This window comes from Monodelphis domestica, chromosome 7 (genome assembly GCF_027887165.1).
Source record: "Monodelphis domestica isolate mMonDom1 chromosome 7, mMonDom1.pri, whole genome shotgun sequence".
NCBI classification, from domain to species: Eukaryota; Metazoa; Chordata; class Mammalia; order Didelphimorphia; family Didelphidae; genus Monodelphis; species Monodelphis domestica.
The window spans coordinates 215902596-215925428 of record NC_077233.1 but is presented as its reverse complement, the minus strand read 5'-3'; the positions used below and the strand labels follow the sequence as shown (position 1 = coordinate 215925428).

Here is a 22833-nt window from a genome sequence, read left to right as displayed (position 1 = left end):
TTCTCTGAAATAGATGTTGGCACACAAGCTACAATTAATTAACTTGTTGCATTTGTCATAAGTACTTTTAAAAACCAAGAATTGTGCTAATATTTGTTATAATCATTTCTATAGAAAAATACAATTTCCTCTAGAAGGATACAATATAATTTTATTTTTTAAATGATGATTTGCTTTGAGGGTAAAAGCACTTCTCCATCCTCCCCATTTTTTTTTGTTCTTTTACTGGAGTAAGTGGGTTACTTGATTCCTACCCCAGTATCGCCCTGGATCCCTGCTGGAGATTTAAGGGGTTAATACCGTGTATGCTTACTGAAAGGGGGAGGGGGGAGTCAATACTATAGGTAGGAGGGAGCAGATTTTCTCCAACATGTAATCCAAGAATAACAAAACTTAGCTTCCTGCTTCTATTCTCATGCCACACTCTCAGTTGGGGATCAAGACCCTGAAAAGTATTTTAACTAGTATGGAACCTAGTCTTTCTCAGTTCTACCCATATGATCTTTGTAGGGTGGGAATAAAGCTGAATATACAATGAACACAAAATAAATGAAATAAACATCAAGACAATCAGAATTCAGGCTAACTGAAAAGAAAAATTTTATTCTATAAGTCTGGTGATGATATATACTTTCCTTCTCTCAAAAGAGGTAAACTGTGAACTATTAGGCATAGAATGTTGCATACACTTTCAGATATATTTGCTGTTGCGATTTTGCTTAATCTTTTTTTTTTGTTACAAGGAATGTTACTCTGGGAAGTTATTGGGAAGTGACAATAGTGTTTAAAAGCTCCTCAAAATCTCAATGAAACTTTTAAAGAAGTTTCATTTTGATCTATTTTGTTTTTACACTACAAAATTTGCAGATTACCCCCTCTCTGTGAGGTTTCTTGTTACAAAGTAAAACAATTAAATAGGACTAATAATACAGTGACCTCATCTGAAAGAACACACCACATTCCACATCTGTAGCATTCCCAGCTCAATTTTAATTGTTTTTAATTACAGAAATCAATTTTCTCTCCCTCCTACTCCCCATCCCATTGGGGTAAAAAAGAAAAGGAAAACAAATTCCATATAACAAATATGCATAGTCAAGCAAAACAAATTCCCTCAACTGGCTGTATAGTGTGTGTGTGTGTGTGTGTGTGTGTGTGTGTGTGTGTGTGTGTGTGTGTGTGTATCTTTTGCACCCTAAATCTATTGCTTCCCTGCTGAAAAATGGAGAGCATATCAGCTCTCTGGAATCATGGGTGGTCGCTATATTAATTATAATTCCTATAGCTTTCAAGATTATTTATCTTTATGGTATTGCCCTGCTTCTCATTTCATTCATCAGTTTGTAAAAGTTTTTTAAATTGCTGGGTTTCATAATATTGATATTATAGTATAAATTGTTCATGTGGTTATGCTTACTTCACTTGCATTAGTTCATATAAGATTTTCCATGTTCCTTTGAAAAGCTTTATTTCCTTATTTGTAGCACAACAGTATTCCATCACATTTGTATTTGTTGTTGTTTAGTTGTGTCCAATTCTTCATGAACCCATTTACATTTTTCGTGGCCAAATTACTGGAATGGTTTGCCACTGGAATGGGTTACCATTTCCTTCTCCAGTTCATTTTACATATGAGGAAACTGAGGCAAACAGGGTTAAAGTGACTTGTCCAGGATTGCACAGCTAATCAGTTTCTAAGGTTGGATTTGGACTCATGTGTTTGAGTCTTCCTGATTCTAAGGTAAGTGTTCTATCTGCTGAGCCATCTAGCTGCCTGTATTAAATTAATACACTATAACTCAAACCCAGCCATTCCTCAATTGATGGATATAATGCTCTTAGATACCATTGTTATGCCACTACAAAGAGAGCTGCTATAAATATTTTTGTACATATGGGTTTTTATTTCTTTTACTTTTATCTCTTCAGAATATAGATTAAACAGTAGATAGCTGGGACAAAGAAATCTACTATTTAATAACTTTTTGTATGTTATTCTAAATTGCTTTCCAGAATGGTCATAGCCATGTATACCTGGTTTCTCACAGACCTTCCAACATTATTATTTTCTCTTTTTGTCATTGTTGCTAATCTAATTGGTGTAAGGTAGTCTCAAAACTCTTTTAATGTGAATTTCTAGAAATACTTGTAATTTGGAGCATTTGGAGCCATTATAGATAATCTGGATTTCTTTCCTTAAGAATTACTTACCTGTTCATACTCTGAGACCATTTATCAATTAGGGAAGCCCCCCTTATTCTTAAAAATATCAATCAGTTCTTTATATATCTTGGAAATGAGATCTTTATCCTGAAAATTACACAAAAAGATTTCCCCACTAGTTATTTCCCTCTTAATCTTAGCTTTTGGGGATTAAAACCTTTTAAATTTCTCTTCTGTGATCCTCTCCTTTGTTTGGTCATGAACTTTTTTCTATTTGTATATCTGAAAGATAATTTTTTCCATTTTTATGTGATCTTTTATATCATAGTCATATATTTATTTGGGGGCTTATCTTTGAATGAATTTTGAGTTGATGGCCTACATATCATTTCTTCTACTTCCCTGTCTAAATTTTCCCAGGTGTTTAACAAAATGAATGTTTTACTGATTGATCTATTTTTTAACCAATACCGCATTGTTTTGAGAATTACTGTGTTACAGTATAGTTTAAGAACTAACTAGTACTGCTAAGTCTCTTTTGTTTCTGCTTCTTTTTACTATTTCCCTTGAGATTCCTGACCTTTTTTTTTGCCTCCATATGATTTCATGATTTTTTCTAGTTCTAGAAAGTAATGCTTATATATTGGTATGACACTGAATCAATTTAAATTTAATTTAGGTAATATTATTTTAATTATATTGATTTCAATCTATCCATGAGCAATTACTGCTTTTCCAATGTTTTTTTGGAGGGAGGCCGCATGGCTTTGGATTCAGAATACAGAAATTAAAATCCTAGCTGGGCCATTCACTATGATATGTATGACTAGAAAAAGCTGTTATAAACTTTCCAGGCCTCATTTTCTTTAACTGTAAAATGAAGGAGTTAGACAAGAAAAGCTAAAAGATCCTTTCCACCTAAATCTAAGATCTTTAACATCTGGGGGCCAGTCCTGATTCTGCCAAAATTAGCTGAGGGACTGTAAATAAGCCACTTGACCTCCTTGGGTCTGTTTTCTCATTTGTTACATTAAAAAGTTGGGCTACATATTAAAATGAGTTTTAAATTTCTATTCATTTATGAAAAAGAGGCTGTGTTTTAGAGGTAGGGTAAAGCAATCTAATATTTTCCATTAGTTCAGGAACATGTGGGTATGTATGTATGTATACACACACACAGTTATAGGTAAGTGTTTATGTGTGTGTATACACACACACAAGGGTGCATATATATATATTTATTCATTTACTGGAAACCATTCTCATAAGCAAAAATAAGACATTTCACCAAGTTTGACCAGTTGTTGCTTTAGAACTAGCTGATAGAAAGCAGTTCCTAACCATAAGTCAGAATCTATCAATAGCTTTCAAAGCCTTATTTAATATATATCTAAGTTAAGCTAGTTGCAACCACTAGTCACCCCTCTTCCCACCTCCAACATGATGTTCTCTATTTGCTATACACTTTGCTGGATTCACCAGTGGCAGTATCATTCTATCCCTTCTTCAAAGACTTTATTGTCAAGCACCGTTTTCATCAGTGGTGGTAAACTCAAATATAAACAGAAGCTACTAAACTGTACATAAGGATACCTGCAGGCCACACAATGACTTAGAAAACCACATATTAACATTATGTTCTCTTTTATTTTTATTTATGTTGCTAGATATTTCTCAATTACAATTTTAATCTGGTTTAGACTGCCCTTGTGAGTGTTGTGGGCCATGTTTGACTCTGTTCTCTACATTTCATTAATTTCAGGAAAATTAAAAAGAGCTTCTTCAAAAAACAAAGACTAAATCATAGAAATAAATACTAGAATAAAGCTCAGTAATAATTTTCATAGTAATTCTAATTGCTTCCACAAACTTTAGATAATATTTCATATGCATTATAATATGTACTGTTAAAATCTATCTACTGGACAGGACAGTTTAATTAAATATGTCATCAATCCTCAAATAACCAATTTCTAGGTCATCACAAGAGAAAAAAAGATTTCTAAGATTTACTTACTGCAGTTAATAATTTGGTTCCTACCAGGAGAACGTGCTAATTTGCCAGTGAAATAATTATTGAAAATGTTACCATTTATATGGTAAGAAAAGAAATCAATGGCAAGTGGCACTTCACTGTGAAACTGTCCTCAAGAGTCAACAACATAAATGATATTCTGTTTCTGTTTCCTAAGAATTATCTTTTATCCACTGGCCTGAAAAGTTGATTCTATCCCTACATAATTTTTAATCAGTCTGTAGGCAGATGAATTAGCAAGAATATTGGCAAAGAATTAAGTCCTGTATGATATGAAGATTATATTAAAAAGGCCAGAATATAGTAATAAACTGGAAAAGAGAAAGCAAAAACATCAAATTAAAAAACTAAAAACCAGGAAAATTAAAGACATTTACATACAAGGTAAAATTCAAATTCATCATACTGATCCTGACTACTGCTACAGCAATTGTAGATAGATTTGTACAGCATTTTAAAGGGTTAGAAAAACAATGCTTTGGTTTTTCTAAAATTATCTTAGTCTTACATGAAACCCCAAGTGACTATATAAAATCACTACAGTTACAAAATGTCTTTATCTTGCACTGAATCCAAACTGCTTCAGTATTTTAGCAGTTTACTGTGAAAAATTTAGGAAAATATATTTTTTCAAATCAGGATCAGTAAAAATATCAGCAAGTTTCCAAATGAACATTTTGCTAGAATGTCAAGCTATTTTGATAAGTGATTAATTTGTTCTTTTCAAAGAAAAAAAGTGATAATTATCACAGAAACAAACTGATATTTGTTTCAGGAATTCAAAAAAGAAATCTGGGAGATAGATAGTTCTGTTACAGTATGACACATTTGTTCCTAAATATCATCTCACAAAGCAAAATCACACAATTAAAAACTATGGAACTTATGAGGGAAATGGAATGAGGAATTCCAAAAGCCAAAAACTACACCAGGGACATTAAAAAAAAAAGATAGGTATGTAATAAAAACAGCAGTACAGTTTTATAATAGTTAAATGATTAGAACTATGTATTACACTAAGAAGTGGTAGCATCTGTAGCCTCAGGCTGCTTGAGGCCATGGTGACTGTGCTTTGGAGGTTACTAGCTACAGCTCCTACTGCTTGACGCAGGTGTTGGAAGGAGTTTGTGAGTTATTATGTAGTGCAGATTTCTGCATTTTCACTGCTTCTCAAAGAGAAAACTGCCAATAAAGTGAAATTTTCATTTTACTCAAATTGTTCCCTAATATATCAATCTTTTTGGAATAAATTTGATTTTTTCAAGCAAGCATTATAGCAAAAAATGACTGTACTTCTTTAACCTAGAATTTTGCAAAAAGAGCATTCTAAGTCTGAGAACTGGTAAGCCTAATGTTACTACAACTCTTAAAAACTTTAAGAGAATGGGATGGGGAAAAGCATAAAGGCAATACTGGCAATATTAAGACATGGCAGTTTAACTAATATGATATAATGCTTAATAGCAAGGGAAATGACAACAAGAACAACTAAGGCCTGTTAATTCTGTAATTGCAATACCTTCTGTATTAGAATAGAATCAATTGTATCAGTTCTAAGGCAGAAGAGTATTAAGAGCTAGGCAACTGGGAGTAAGGTGACTTGCCCAGGGTCACATTGCTAGGAATTGTCTGAGACTACATTTGAACTCTGGTCCTCCTGATTCCAGATCTGGCTCTCTATCCACTGAGTCACCTAACTGCCCTGCTCCTTTTATACTTAATATATCAAATTCATGAGGTAGCTTCCCTCAACACTTCATACACATTCATATGTATATAATCACTGGCTGCCTACTTATGATGATTATTATTGTATCTAATGTTCACTCTGTTAACTTAGTTTTTTATAGCAATATCAATTTATTTCAATGACTTGTTTGTTGAATGAACTGAATAGGCCAAAGGTATAATTCTCTGGAGTATGTAGCAGGAAAATCTCAACAGTTGGTAGAATCATTTCAGTTCCAGGAATTTAATAAATTAATCAACCAGTATTATGTGCCTACCACACTTTTACACTAGACACTAGGAATACAGAGCCAATGAATGTGATTCTCCCTACTTGCAAAGGGGATGATAGTCTAACAATGTGCTCTAAATATAAACATAGTTTATTAAACTTTTCTACTTAAATGTCTTTTTAATTAAAATTTTATTAAAAAAATTGACTAGCATCTACTCTCTCTCTTTCCTATATTTTTCCTCACCTCCATCCTTATCTACTTCAGAAAAAAAACAACCCTATAACAAATATGTAGGGTCAGCCACTGTCCATTTATGTCTACAAATGCAAACTTAATTCACCACCTGTCAGAAGATAGGGAGCATTATTCCAGTGGACTCATAGTTGATCCCTGTGTTGACCAAAGTTTCTCAGTCTTTCCAACTTGTTCATATTTATAATGCTGCTGCTGTTGTATAAATTGTTCTCCTGGTTCCACTCACTTTTGTCTTATCAGTCAGTCAGCCCTACCTTTACACAAGTCAAGGAACAGTATTTTCTGAAGAGAAAAGTCTAGTTGGGAAATTATCAACAGGCATCTGAGAAGAGAATTTAGGAATCTGGATCACGGCTTTAAGTAAAGGAATGATATACACTCTTAGCTAGTATTTTCACATTATTTCTCACTCGTTACAGAGCCATACCCTCATTCGGGCCCTTGGACTGTAGATAATTGTCTCCTGAAATTCTCTCCCCTGCTTCAAATCTTTCCCCCTTTTAATCCATTTTCCATACAGCTCACAAAGTGATATCTATAAAGTACTGCACTGACCATGTCACTCTACTACTTAATAAACTCCAGTGATTCTCTAGTACCAAGAATGACACTCCCTGTGACATTTAAATCTCTTCACATTATGACTCCTACTTCCAGTCTTATGAATTATTCCCTTTAATGCATGCTTTAATACAGCTAAACTGGCCTTACCCCCCTCCCCTGGTCATTTGTGATTGAATTCGACATTATTAAAATTTTCCATACACAAAGAAGAATAGTAAATGAAGATTCCATATGAATTTTCGCGTCTCTAATGTTATACTTCAAACTAGTCTTTTTACCATTCTTCACATAACATGCTATTTCCTGTCTATATTCTGTCCCCTAGGCTTGGAATGAACTCTCTTTCCACCTCTACCTCTTCCCTAGTTTCCTTCAAAGATCAGCCCAAATGCTACCTCCTCTCTGAGGCTTTTCCTGATCCACACAGCTGCTAGTAATTACATCATGCTCTATTTATATAAACATTTGGTATATACACAGATGTAGCCATATTTTTCTCTTAATAAAATGTATGTTTCTTGAGGACAGGGATATGGTCATCTGAATCTCTGTTTCCTCAGGCACAATCTCTAGTGCATACCAAATGTTTAATAAATGTTTTGGTGGTACAGTGGATAGAGTACAGTCAAGCCATGAAGTCCTGAGTTTGAATCTTATTTTATTTTTTAAACCCTTACCTTCTGTCTTAGAATTGATATTAATATTGGTTCCAAAGCAGAAGAGCTAGGAAATTGTTGTAAAGTGACTTGGCTAGTCACACAGGAAGGAGTATATGAGGTCAGTTTTGAATCCAGGACCTCCTGACTACAGATCTGGCTCTCTATCCACTGAGCCACATAGCTGCTCTTGCCCCCAAGTTAGAATATTGCCTGAAATAGTTATAGTGTTTTTTCTTATTTAAATGGTCATACAGTGTTTTAACTTCAGGAAAGATGGGAAGTGGAAGGAAAGGAGACAAAAGAGATAGAAACAAAAACAAGGAAAGAATGGAAAAGAGAGGGTAAAGAGAGAGAAGAAAGAGAAGATGATTTATATACTGTAGAGAAATGGTTCTTAATTTTTTTTACATTATACATCCTTTTGATAATAAGGACCCCTTCTTAGAAAAATGTTTTCAAATACACAAAACAAATTTCACAGGACGAAAAAAACCCAACTGTATTAAAATACAGTTATCAAAACATTTTAAAAATTCATGGACTTAAATTAAGAATCCCTGAAATTAAAAAAGAAAAAAGAATCCCTGGAATACAGAGGGAGAAGAAATAAAGAGGGGAGATGGGAGAGAATTAAAGGGGAGAAAAAAGAAGAAATGTTGCATATGTTATTAGCCATTATCTCTGGGTTGATTGGTCTTGTTTAGCTGTTTTTCTTTCTTATAATATAGGATTTTATGGGAAAAGGTTATTGGAAAATGACTGATATAAAAGAAAATGTTATATATATACATGATTTATAAAATGATCAATGAAAGTAGAGATTCAACTTAATAAATCAGTTTATTAGGTGTCTACTTAGGCACTGTGCCTTGGGGTCAAAAAGATGAAAAATAGTTCCTTCAATTCAAGGAATTCAGGGAACATATAATCACTTGAGAACAAAAAGAGCAACAACAACTGCCAAGGTCAGAACCAGTAGGTTCCCAAAGATTTCTTTTAAGTACCTGAGTTGGTCCTCAGGAGCTAAAGTAACAGAAATGCATCACAAATATTCACCAGGGCACTGTGCTAATGAGTGCTAGGGATACAAAGAAAAGCAAAGATCTACAAAGTGCTACATCATCAATTCTTCATCAGTAGGAGGTTGTATGGTCTTATGGAAAAAGGGCTAGTCCTGGAGTCAGATTCCAACTCTGACACTTTATTACATCTATAGCTTTGAACAAGTCACTGAACCTCCCTTGGTCTCACCTTCTTCAACTGTAAAATGAAAGACTTAACACTAGATAGTCTCTGAGGTTCCCTCTTGCTCTGGATCTATGAAAACTAAGAGAACAGATAAACAGTATTTCGAATGTAATAAAACAGGTCTGTATGTTTTGCAGGGAAAAGATAGAAGTAACATTAAAGAAAAGCAAAAAGATGAGAAAGAATCTATATAAGACTAAGTGTTCACAGAAGAGATCTATACTATAGGCAACAGGTTTGATGACTTTAAATGATTCTTAAAATATGAGGGAAAAAAGTTCATTATCAAACACCTGGAGAATGACAGTTTTTACCAAAAAGATGAACATATTAATAATTATTTTAGTTAACAGTTTATAGTTTATAATAATAACTTTTTAAAAACCCATATCTTGTGTCTTAGAATTAACACTATTGTATACGGGTTCTAAGGCAGAAGAATAGTAAGTGCTAGGCAATGGGGGTTAAGTGACTTGCCCAGGGTCCCACAGCTAGTTAGTGTCTGAGGCCACATTTGAACCCAGGACCTCCCGTCTCTGGGCCTGGCTCTCAATCCACTGAGCCATCTAGCTGCCCCCAATATTAATTAATTAAATAAATAATTATAATAAATAAATAAATTAAATAAATATTTTTAATTTAATTTAATAAAAAAATAAAAAATTAATTAAAAATAAATCATACATTTATCTGAAAAGTATGAAGAATGTAAAATCCCACTGTTTACTTATGTTTGTCTATTAAAAAAGCATTTGATTTGATAGACAAAAATACTGCTTTAATAGCCCTCTCCCAATCAGATATCTCCCATACATATGTCAAAATCACAGTGTAAACAACAACATAGAAATAGGTTCTGATCAACAACACAAGTAATACCTAATGAAATTGGGTTGTGGGATGAGTGGGTGGAGGGGAGGGAGGGAAATAATGTGATTATTGTAACCAAAGAATCATGTTCTAAATTGACTAAATAAATTAATCCAAATGGAAAAAAATAAAAATTTAAAAAAATCACAGGAGTCCTTAATAAATATAAAACAAACAAACAATTCACCAACACTCTGATTATTCATTTCAAATGAAGCAAAAAAACAGGGAGTCAAGTCTGCCAAAGGTATTTGCCACTATCACAGTGACATCTAGTTCAAGTTCAAATGGAAGAGTGACTCTAGAGATGATGAAGTCTTTCAAGCTTTACTTGTTTGCAAATCATATTGTACTAATTTCTTCAAGTATCATCACACTGTAAAGTGTCCCTAAATTAGATCTATAATCATGTAAAATGAAGATAAAATATGCAGAGTTTTGAACCCAATTTTACAAAAAGTAAAAGAGAAAAGACCAGGGGCTTAGAAAAAATAAGCCTCCTGTTTTTGCTCAAGAACTTTATTACAATTCACATGCACAAAGGCTAAAGTTAGGCTCTACACTCACAAAGACCACATTCCATGGCTACTCGCTGCAATTCTTAGCCCTAACCCATGACCTTGCAAATGAATGCCATATAGCCAAATGAATGGCTATAAAAGTGACTAGAAGAAAGAGAAAGTGATTGGCTGCAAATTACCATTAGTGGGAAAAGAAAGTTATTTTGCCCTAACATTAATATCAACCAGACAAAACTCTTCCTGTTATATATAAAAAAACTTAAAATTTTTTCATTTGATATAGTTAGTAGAATATATCCAATTTGAAAGAAACCAAATGGATGAGTGGACACCCAACAGCCTTCCTTTTTAGGCTTGTCACTTAAGGATAATGGTCTATTTCAAACTTGCTGATTTCAAAGGAAAGCAAATAATTCAAAAGAAATTATTCTCAAATGTACATATCAATGAGACTGATATAGGCAAAAAATTTTCCAACATCAATATATCATCAATGTATCAGTGAAGACAATCATAACGTTTGAAGTCCTGAAGAGTAGAGAATGACTAAAGTGAATGAACAATCAAAACTGACTTAAATTGATTTCAACATGGAGGGAAGCATACTGGTAAGGAGCTTGAAACTCCTCCAAGTCCTAGACCCCAGAAAGGAGATGTCATAGCCTTGTTTTGGAGATCCAGCTAACCATTACAAATAAGAGTGTGGGGGAGTAACAACATAGTGTGTACTATACATTAGTATTACTGTTTTTATTACTATTTACTTATTTCTCAGGGAGATGTCCTAGTGTGCCCCCAAATGTTCCTCCTTCCCACAGTTGAAACAATGAAATACACAACACTAGTACACCTTGTTTGTGTTAAGGAAACAGGGACTGGAACTGTGATTTCACTGGTAAAGGGAACTCCAAGATGAGGAAACTATCAATGCAGGCTAGCACTTTCCCTGGAACTTACAGATCTAGGGAGTTGCCCTGAGACTTAAGAGTGATTTGCTCGAGGTCACACAGCCAGTATATATCAGCGTTAAGATACTGAGCGCAGATTTTTCTAGTCTAAGGGTCAATTCTCTAGCCATTACCCAACACTACCTTTTTGTATTCTTAGCAAACATGAAGATTAAAGTTAGGTAAAAAGTAATACCGATGTTTCAGAGAAAATGACAGTCTATTTTACAGCTCTTTTCTCTCTATCATCTCTAGGATGGGTTTACTTACCAGCTGAAACTCACTCCTGCGGCTATAAGCTTCCTTGATGCCAGAATCCCTCCAAAGAGCACTCAGAGCAGGTACATATAGTTGGAATGTGGCAGGTTCTACGGGCATCCCAGCTTTATTTTCAAAGGCCATTAGGAACATCCCATGCTTCTCATTCTCTGAATACTGCCAAGGAATACCAAGCTTGTCTCGAGCATCAACTAGAACCCTTGAACCCTGTGAAACATAAAACATTATAGTAAAGAGTATTTAAAGACTATTATGGAGCTTGAATAACAAAAATTAAAAAATGTGTATCACAAGCCACAACACTTACAGTCACAATAATTAATAATAATTTAGATTTCTAATATGTCTGTTCCTAGGAACTCAATTTGTAACATCACTGTTACTAAATAAAATAATAGTGTGTGTATATATATATGAATTTATGACATATTAATTATTACTCATTTAAAAGATTTTTTAAAAAGATCTATATTGAAGAGAGGGGGAAAGTATATTTTAAAGATTTTTTTAAAAATCCTCATTAACTAGCTAGATAGGTAACTTGGAATCTGAATTATTGCCCCCTCCCCCATCTCTTAAATTTTTAATTAACAAGCACTTATTTTTTCTCTCCCATCTCTACCTCCTCTGTAATTTAAAATAAAATAAAAATAAAAACCTTTGTATCAAATATGCACAAACAAAACAAATGCCCATATCAAAACAACATGTATCACTCTGCATATTTAGTCCATCATTTCTCTGCCTGGGATGAGAGGATACAGACCAGTGATGGTGAACCTATGGCATGGCATGGGTGTCAAAGATGGAACGCAGAGCACTCTCTGTGGGCACATGGGCCACCCTTCCTCCTTAACACTCTCCCAACAAGTTTTTTACTATTAAGTCAGAGGGACTTAGGTGGAGCTGCTCCCCACTCCCCTTCCCCTGACTACATTTTTCTCCATCCCCCAACCCTTTGCCCAGCAGCCCAATGGGAGTGCTTCCATCCTTCCGTGTGTGTGTGTGTGGGGGGGGGGGCGCGGCACTCTGTCTCTAAAAGGTTTGCTATCACTGGCATAGACCATCAGTTCTCTGGAATCTTGGTTTGTTACTATGATTGATTGAAGTTCTTAATTCTCTCAAAGTTATTTGTTTTTACAACAAAGTTGCTATTATATAAACTAGTCTTCCCAAGTTTCTTTGAATTCATGTTCATTGTATCTTAAAAATACAATAGCATCCTATTACACTCATATAATATTATTTGTTTAGCCATACCCAAACAACAGCCCTTCCCTTATTTTTCAGTTCCTTGCTATTACAAAATGATTTGCTATAAATACTTTTGTACATATGGGTTCTTTTTCATCTTTTTTGATCTCTTTGGAGTATAGGCCTAGTACTGGTATTTTTGAGTCAAAAGTTTAGTGACTTTTCAGGTACAATTTGGAACTGTACAATTGGAACTGTTTCTAGAATGGCCAGAGAAATTCACACTTCTGTTAACAGTCAATATGCCTATTTCATCAAGGGCTTACCAACATTTGTCATTTTTGATTATCTGAAAGATGGAAGGTAGAAACTCAGAATTGCTTTAATTTACATTTTTCTAATTATTGGTGATTTTCTGAAGTATTTTTTATATAGTTGTTGACAGCTTTCTTTGACAACTATTTGTTCATATCACTTGACAATTTATTGATTGGGAATGGCTCTTATAATAAATTTTAATTCATTCTTTATATATCTTGGAAATGAGATGATATATGTTTTCTAGTTAATTGTTTCCTTTTTAATTTTAGCTATATTGATTGTTTGTGCAAAATCTTTTCAAATTTATGTAAATAAAATTTTCCATTCTACCATCTTTGATTCTCTCTCTCTGATTTATGAACTATTATTCTATTCTATTCTATTCTATTCTATTCTATTCTATTCTATTCTATTCTATTCTATTCTATTCTATTCTACAGACCTGAAAGGATATTTCTTTCCTTATACATCTAATGTGCTTATGAAGTGACCCTTTATATAGTCATGTGTCCATCTTAAGCTAATCTTGGCAATGGTATAAGGTATTAGTCTACATTAAACCTAATTTCTGACAAACTGCCTTCTAATTTTCACACCACTTTTTCTCAAGTAGTAAGTCCTTACACTGACAGCTAGGATCTTTGAGTTATCAGATAATACTGGGTTTCTTTGCTTCTGCATAATTATGTGAAGAATGTCTCCTATAAATCAATGTATTTTTTTTAACATAATTGTTTCTACAACAGAAAACTGATGGAAATTTCCTTCATTACAAAAGTAAGGACTATAAATGTGGAAAACTTTGTATAGTGATTGCATTTACTATCAATTTGGTTTTGTTGAATTAATTCCACTCCTCCCCCCCATTTTGGAACCTTTATTGCAAGAGATTGTTCAATGGGTATGAAAGGGGAAGATTTAGAAATAATCTGATGCAAAAAAAGAAGCTATCAATAAAAATAGGCAAATGTTTAAAAAAAGAAAATTGAAGAAAAAGACATACTGAATGGGGAAAATGTCAATATATTGTACAACAAAGTAGGTACTGAAATGGTAGGCAGGAGGTTGGATTGGGTACCCTTCTAATATGTGATGGCCTCAAAATGCATTGGTAGAACACAAAGTTTTTGGAGGCATCTTATTTATTCTAAATTAAAGGGAACACTAATTACTTGGTATTTATCCCAAGTATAAAGATTTCCGTTTTTTTCACCTGGACCAGTTTGGATAAATATATTCTGGTTTGGAGGTACAGTGGATAGAGTATCATATCTAGAACCAGGAAGGCTCATTTTCATGAATTCATATCTGTCTTCAGACACTAGCTATGTGACCTTGAGCAAGTCACTTAACCCTGTTTGATTTAGTTTCCTTATCTGTAAAATGAGCTGGAAAAAGAAATGGTAAACCACTTTGCCAACAAAGCCTGAAGTGGGATCATGATTTTACATTATATCCTTTCATAAACCTTATGTTCAGATTCCTTCTCCCATTGCTGTAAATGTGCACAAGCCTAGAATGGGCCCTGACTCATTGGATTCTGAGTTCTTACTTTCCAACAAAGTATCTTCAAATTGCCTAATGATTTAAAAAAGTTTGTTTTAACTAGGCATTTACTATGTGTAAGATCCTGTATTAGATAGATACAGTGAGGAATCCTTTGATATAGTGCCTGACATTAAAGAACTCAACAATATAGTTGGTAAAAATGGGTAACACTGTTTGCTGACTTGTACTGTCAGTTAAATGCTAAATAATTAGCATTCCTCCTGAGCTGAAGTGGTCAGCAAAGGTAGCAAGTTTAGTAAACAACAACCCTAAATTAAAACAATGGACTTAGAATAAAAAATACATGGATTTACCCAGCTCTCTCACTTCATAGGATCATAGACCTGTTAGACCCTCAGAGACCATCAAGTCCAACTCCCTCATTTTAACAGAGAAGGAGATGAAGACAAGTCACTTGATCTTTAGACATTAGTTTCCCCATTGTGGACTAGATTATTGCTAACTTATAGCTGTAACTTTTTATTATTTTGAACTAAAGCTTTAGCTGGACAGACTTCAAGTAAGCAGAAGCAAAAGCCAAGTGTTCCGAAATGACAACTTGTAATTTAAATAGATCCCTACTTCTTTCTTGCTTTTCCTCCCAGTCTTGGCTTCATTACATTTCTCTCTTTCACCTCACCCCTCAAGGGAGACAAAACAGAAAAAAAGATAGTACAGACTTTAATATAGTAAATAATGTCTGACACCACAAGGTCTGTCTTTTCACTATGCGTTGGATATAATAAAAAAAAGTCCTTTTTTAATGTAACTTAATTCTCAAATTAAAATTATGTCTTTTAAGAATTTAATGTTTCCAGTACCATGGAAGAGAAGTAGACCAAGAAACCTGGACATTCATTGACCAGAATTGTAGCTTTTACCACTGCATAAACTAAACTTTCCTTAATGATTAGGGTGAGCATAGGCTTGGTTTGAAAGCAAATAGTTGTCCTGGCCAAAAAAACAGTCTGTATCCCCATTGTATGATTTCACCAAAGCAGGCTGGAGTCAATCCAAATTAACTTCCCTCCCAAACAGGAAGAGTAGACTTCTGATTTCTCTCTTTCAAAAATCAAGTCAAAAGGGGTAGTACTGTTGCCAAACTTTGTTTTAAAGGAGTTAATTAATATGGGCAGAAGAACATTTTTAAACTTTTAAGTAGGAAAGACCAGAATTCTACATCCTCCCCAACTCCCCTGGATTTTTAAAAGTAAGATACTCCTCTCTGTTAACTCTGTCCTAAACTTTGAGGTTGAGATTCAGGGAAGATTTCAACTTTGGGACAAATACTTGAGTAGTTTTGTTCAGAAACTTTGCAGAAGAGAGACTTTTATTTGTCACTATTGTATTAATCTTTCAGCTACTTAATTGTGTACATTTGCTAAGTGAATGTAAATATATTAGCGGTTATTACACTGGGGAGAAAAAAGGTAAAATCTTAAATATTTCTTATTTAAGGGCACAGGGTAGCTAGGAAACACAGACTTAAGAAATAACTTCTACTTCTTTCTAATAAAAATGTCAACTTTCTAAAAACAAAACCCCCAAACTCCTAAGGAATTACACATTTCTTTGTGTCAACTCAAACAGGAAAAAAAGTCTCAAGATGAAGAACAATTTATTTCACTTTTAAGCGATCTCATAATGGAGTCTTTTTATTTTACCATTTCGAGGCATTATAATTTTTTTAAAGCAATTAGATATTTCATCCAGTCACTCAACATAAATAGTTAAACAGTCTCAAGAGTCCAATTACCTCATCTTAATACAATGTAATACACTAAGCTATTTAAAGAGTCATTTGCAACTTAAAAGCTTACAATTTAAACCTCTAATCAAAGAATATAGTCTATGTCTACTTGGGATTTTTTCATTTTATTGTATGATGATCAAAGCAGAAAATCCAATTCTCTCATTTAAAAAAATATTTTTTTTATGGTTTAGCTCTTTGTTTTTTTTTTTAATTCATTCATTTTTAAAATTAAAACTTTCCCACAATAAACATTATTAATAGCAAATAAAAGATTAAAAGTTCAATTGGCTTCCATAGGAAAAAACCATCAACAACACATTACCAAGATTTTTAAGGTTTAAATTCTCACCAAATAAAACAAGGGCTTGTGTAGTTGGAATGCTAGATTCTTTTTAAAATGGACTAAGACTATGCTTTAATCTAGTCACTATTTATATTTAAGAGATGTCAACAACAATGTAAACAGGATACAATGCTTTAAAGTAATGAAATAAAACAAGCAAAGACAGCTCTTAATTTTTCTCCAAAAAGCTAAAGTTAAAATGCTCTTTTCAGAGGGAGGAATAAATCAAAGAAGCAAAGAGATAAGTCAACATTTAAAGCTATTAGTAGCTTTTATGTAAAAAAATGGATAGTTTCTCTCCTGTAGTTTTTTAAATGCATGATTCAAATAGAAAAGGGAAGGTTAACCTAAAACCACACTCCAGGAAAGCAAAGTACACCACACAAGCAACTCATCGATGCTTATTAATCACTTACTATATGTAGGGAATTTTTTGAGCTTATTGGAAGATGAAATAAAGTAAGATATAAGGGTAGTCTAGGTGGGGAAACAGGACATACATACACATAACATGGTGTGTTGCAATGAAAAAAAAAACCACTGGATAAAGATATCACAAAACCTAGGTTCTGGTCATGTTTCTAACTAGCAGTGTGATCTTAGTTAAAGTCTATTCCTTGGGAAATGTAACCCCAAAGTCAGTAAAATGTGTCTATACTTAACCTATCAATACCACTATTAAACTTATACCCTAAAGAAATCTAACAACCAGGGAAATTGCCTATATGTAGAAAAAATATTTCTAGTAACTCTTCTTATTTTTTAAAGTGGTAAAGATCTAGAAACTAAAGGAGTGCCCATCAAATGAAGAATAGTTATGGCATACAATGGCATTTGTGTATTATGGCATACTGATGTAAAAGAATAATACTGATCTATAAAAAATGATGAAAGGAGTTTCAGAGAACTCAGTCTGGGAAGACTTGTTTGAACTGATTCAAAGTGAAGTTGAGCAGAACCAAGAGAACAATTTATATGAAAATAAGGACACTGGAAAAACTAACATCCATTGGCTTACATTAAGAACACCTGCTCTATCTTAATAAAAAGAATATAAGAAACATATATAACTTGATAAAGACAAATAAGGTGAGGTATAAGAAAAGTTAATGCTCCCTGGGACTGGCTAGGAAAAAAAAATTAGTATTTTAAGTTTTCTGATTCAATCCAGAAATATAATTGTCCCTAAAATACCGAACAAAATTACCATCTATTCTTTGCTTGAAAATAACTACAGGAACAGCCTTTCTAATCCGGGATGGCTTTAAATGTTAAAATCCAATTTTTTTCCCCCATTAAGTTTAAATTTGCTGCTTTACATCTTCTACATATTGTTCCTGGCTCTCCTTTAACATAGTAGTCTTTCTAATATTTCAGACAGCTATCATTTTTCTCTGCCCTAACTTTTTCCCTCTAGATTAAAATCCTTCTTTCAATTAACTCTCACATAGCCTTGACTCAAAGCCATTCACCATCAGAAGGGACCTTCTTTGAATAATCTCCGGCTTACCTCAGCACAACATGAATCTTTGAGGAAACAAACAAGGACTTTATTATTTGTGTCCTCACGTCCTCAGCACCTAACACAGTATGTAGTACACAGTGGGTAACTAATAAATGCTTCTTAATTAACAATGCCTTTCATAAACTCTGATGGGAAGAACTAAACACAACACAAAGTGGTCTGACCAAGGCAGAGTTCTTTATTCATGGTAGATCTATCTCTCTTAAGGAAGGCAAATATTACATTAACTTTTTTTTTTTTGGCTCCCATATTACACTGCTGACTCCATTTGGACAAACTGTCTTATAACCATGTCACCTCCATCTTAAACTTGTGAAAGTAAGTTTTTAAAACTAAGTGTAAGACTTTTCATTACCCTTATTATTACAGTTCATCATTTTAGATTCAAGCCCACTATTCTAACATGTCATTTTTTTGAACCCTGACTCTTATATAGTATTAGCAATCTCTCCCAGCTTTGTGCCATCTGTAAATTTGAGAAGCATGCCATTTAAGCCTTTATCAACTAAATTAACATGTATTTAAAAGTCTAGTCTATTCCAGGCACCGTGCTAAATGTTAAGAGAGAGAAAGAAAAAAAAAAAACCAAACCAATCCCCTCTCTCAAAAAGTTTACTTTTTTGGGGCAGCTGGGTCTCAGTGGATTGAGAGTCAGGCCTAGAGATGGGAGGTTCTAGGTTCAAATCTGGCCTCAGACACTTCCCTGCTGTGTGACCCTGGGCAAGTCACTTAACCCCCATTGCTTAGCCCTTACCACTCTTCTGCCTTGGAGCCAATAGACAATATTGACTCCAAGACAGAAGGTAAGGGTTTAAAAAAAAAAGTTTACTTTTTATAGGGCCAAACAACATGTACATATATATGTATGTACACACACATACAAACAAGATAATCATAGTGAAGATGGTGTTAGAGCCAAGTTTTTAAGAAAACCTAGGATTCTAAGAGGTGGTACGATAAGGAGAAAATACATTCCAGGATTGGGGGAGCAGTGGTCCAAAGGCATGAGGAGATGGGAAATAATATTATGTATAAGCAAAAAGGCCAGATGGGCTGGATCATATAGCATTTGAAAGGAATGCATAATAAAAGTAGAAAGGAGGACTGGGCCAGGTAGTTAAAGGGTTTTGAACGCTGAATAGATGACTCTTTAATTCCATCCTAGAGGTAGTCACTATAGTTTACTAAATAGGGAAGTGACTAAATAGGAAAGTCATACCTGTACTTTAGGAAACAACTTGGTTGTGGTGTGGATGGATTGGAAAGGATTAGGAAGTCACTGCTACAGTTTAGGTGAGGTGATGAGGGCCTGAACTGGGGAAATGGCTGGATGGAAAAAAAAGATGGGATATATGAGAAAAAGATTATAGAAGTAAAATTTTAAAGTCTTAGCGATTTACTGGATATATGAGTAAAGAAAAAGAAAGGAGCCAAGGAATATATTAAGGCAATAAACATGGGTAAGTAGAAGTATGGTGATGCCTATAACAAAAATAAGAGACAGTTCTGTTTTGGACTTAATTGAAGAGCATATGGCACATACAGTTTGAAATGTACAATAAGTAGCTGGTGATACAGGACTAGAACTCAAGAGACACTACAGATAGATATATAGATTTGATAGTCACCTGCATTGATGGCCTAAGGGAGCCAATGAGGTGAACCAAATTTAAGAGTGTAAAAAGGAGAGAAGAAAATTGAGGACAGAAAATTATACAGAAGAGATGGAAATTGAGTTGTGATATGTGTGTAGGAGTGCCATGTTCTGGAGAGTTGGTTTATTAATTTATAGCTTTCCATAGATTCTTTTTTAAAAAATTCAGTTTTATTTTCAGTTCAAATTCTCTTCCTACTTCCTCTCCCTCTTCTACCCATTAAGAAGGCAAGGAAAATAGAAACCATTACAAATATGCATAGTCACTGAAAACAGATTTCTGCAATAGTCATGTTAAAAAGGGGGTGAGGGTTTGATAAGAAAAAGAAAGAAATGGAATATTTAATCAGCACTCCAAGTGTCATGTTTCATCATGAGTCCTTTGGAGTCATGGTGCTGATCAATGATATTAAGTTTTTCAAAGTTGAATATCTTTACAATATTGCTGTTATTGTATAAATTATTCTTCTGGTTCTCCTCATTTCACTTTGTATTAGTTCATACAAGCCTTCCCAAATCTTTTGGGAACCATCCCTTCATTTCTTACAGCACAATGGCATTCTATCCCATTTATATACCACTGCTTATTCATCTATTCCCCAACTGATGGGCACCACTTTGTATTCATATCTATGCCACCCCAAAGAGAGATGTGCTAGGCTTTTAAAGAAGCATCTCTCATTTGGAGTTGGAAGGGTTATTTAAATATCATTTAGGCTAATGCTATAATTTTACAAATGAGGTCTTGGAGGTACCTAAAGGTAAAGTTACTTGACCAATCCAGCAGGTATGTGACAGAGAAAGATTTGACAGATAGGAAAGAGGAAGGTAATTCTAGGTAAAGAACAGGGTGAGCAAAAGCTCAGAGAAAATAGGCACATGGCTCAGGGAAATGAGGTCCTAAGCACAGAGCTGTCATAGAGTACTTGGCAAGTCAGTCATGGTCAGATTGTGGAAGAGGTTGGAAATAATAGATTTTATGGATATTTTATTCCTGAGCCATGACTGAACCACCAAAGGTTTTAGAGCAGAAAAGTAATACAACCAAACCCAAGATTTTATAAAGACAGACCTCTGTGGAGATTGGAAAAAGGAAACACTGGAGAGCAGGGAGACCAATTAAAAAACAAATATAATAGTCAAGGTAAGAGGTACTAAGGGTCTGACCTAGTAGGAATCAAAAGGTGAAAGAAGGATGGGCATAAGAAATCTCAGGAAGGAATAACTGACAAGGATGGACAATGGACAAGGAGAGGAAGAGAGCTAACATGCCTGAGGATGATAATGTAGGATGATAATGATAATAAGGGAAGAGAGCAGAAGAGCTGAATTTTAGATGTTGTTTGTCCTTTGTTTTTGAAGAGGACCAATGACATCACAAAGGTGAGTGAACTGGATTTAAGCAGGAAAGAGTTATACAAGGTTGTCCATCTCATTCTCCCTCCCAAAGTCATTCAAATCTAGAGGCAAGACAAAAGTCAGGATGTCTGGTGATAGTCAAGGGTGCATGCATGGTGACCATGGCACTTTAAATGTCTGACCAGGCTCTAAGTGCTCCACAGTATCTGCCTTAGCCACCCTTATGGCCAGTGGAACAAATTGTTCTCATCCACCCATTCCATTAGAGGAAGTCTTCACATACCTCCCCCAATTCACTGATGGGTTTGAGACCTGTCAGTTACTCTCAACCTGGTTTAGTTTATCTGCTAAGACTTTTATCAGGGTGTAGCTACTGCACATGCTACAACATTCTAAAACAAGGATGGACAACTTTGAAAAGGGCTCAGCAAACTCTCATACTAGAGGTGCTAGTTACTTGAACACCTAAGTAGGACAAGTAGAAATGTCCAGCTAACAATTAGAAATTTGGAACTGGTACTTAGAACTGACAAAAGAGACAAATGATTAATTTTATCCCTCATAGAAAAAGGTTTCCAAGAAAACTTGATAATGGAAAGACTAGTTAAAATTTCCTCTTATACCTATCTAAGCTGGGATGTAAATAACTGCCTGCATGAAGTATTCTGGTCTTCACAAGACAGCTCTGATCTTTTCACTGCTGTAGGCTCAGGATTCCTGAAACAAGCACACAATGCCATTATGGACTAAATTTATTCTCTTCTACTTTCCCCATTTTCTAAGCTAGAAATCTTAAGTCATGTATAACTAAATACTTTTTAATGTCGATGGCACCAATGACAGAAAATAAAAACTTTCTCAAAGTACTATCACAGAGAAAGTGTTAAAGAAAACGAAGAATATAAGAGTATCAATGTCATTCTGAACAATGCCTACAAAAAAAATTACAGATGATCCATAAAACAGCTTGCTAATAAACTCTATCTTCCTTCCCCATTATTCTAAAACAAATAGAAATAAGGATGTGACAAAATGAAACAGAGCTGAAAAAGATTTCTGTGCAATTTCTGTTTAGAAGTTATAGCCACAGTGGAAAGAAGCTGAGTGAGGGGGTGTGAGAAAACTGAAATCTATGTCCTTTGGGTACAGTCACTGGCTTGGGTTGTAACAGAACACATCCTCTGACTGCCAGTTCTATTGTGAATCTTCCTAAAGGTCATCTTGGTTCAAAAGCTGAATCAGGGAAAATACAGTTATCACCTAAAATGGTATTTTCTACCAACAAAAGGCACTCCTAGGATAAGAGATTTAAATTCACTGAGGAAAGCTAACTTTGTGACTTATCAAAATGGTTCTTCCCCACCAACACACACTTTAGAAATAGGATACTATTCTCTTTCTGAGTTGAGGTCAAATTCTGCTTCAAAGCAGTTTACAATCATAGCGCAAGTAAATAATTTCAGAAACATTTACCACTGCCATTTTTCTACAGTCTAAGTATTTTGGCAGAGTTGCCATTTTTTTTAAAATATATTTTATTTGATCATTTCCAAGCATTATTTGTTAAAGACATAGATCATTTTCTTTTCCTCCCCCCCACCCCCCATAGCCGACGCGTAAGTCCACTGGGC

At 34.3% G+C, this 22833-nt stretch overlaps 1 protein-coding gene across 3 annotated transcripts in view; it reads right to left on the bottom strand.

Moving 5' to 3' along the window:
* Positions 1–22833, bottom strand: part of GNA12 (G protein subunit alpha 12) — a 138535-nt gene that overhangs the window by 66141 nt on the left and 49561 nt on the right. For all 3 annotated transcript variants that reach the window (XM_001362682.4, XM_007498410.3, XM_056806479.1), the window contains exon 2: positions 11497–11712. In XM_001362682.4, the coding sequence (XP_001362719.1) occupies positions 11497–11712 (216 nt within the window). The remainder of the gene's footprint in view (positions 1–11496; positions 11713–22833) is intronic.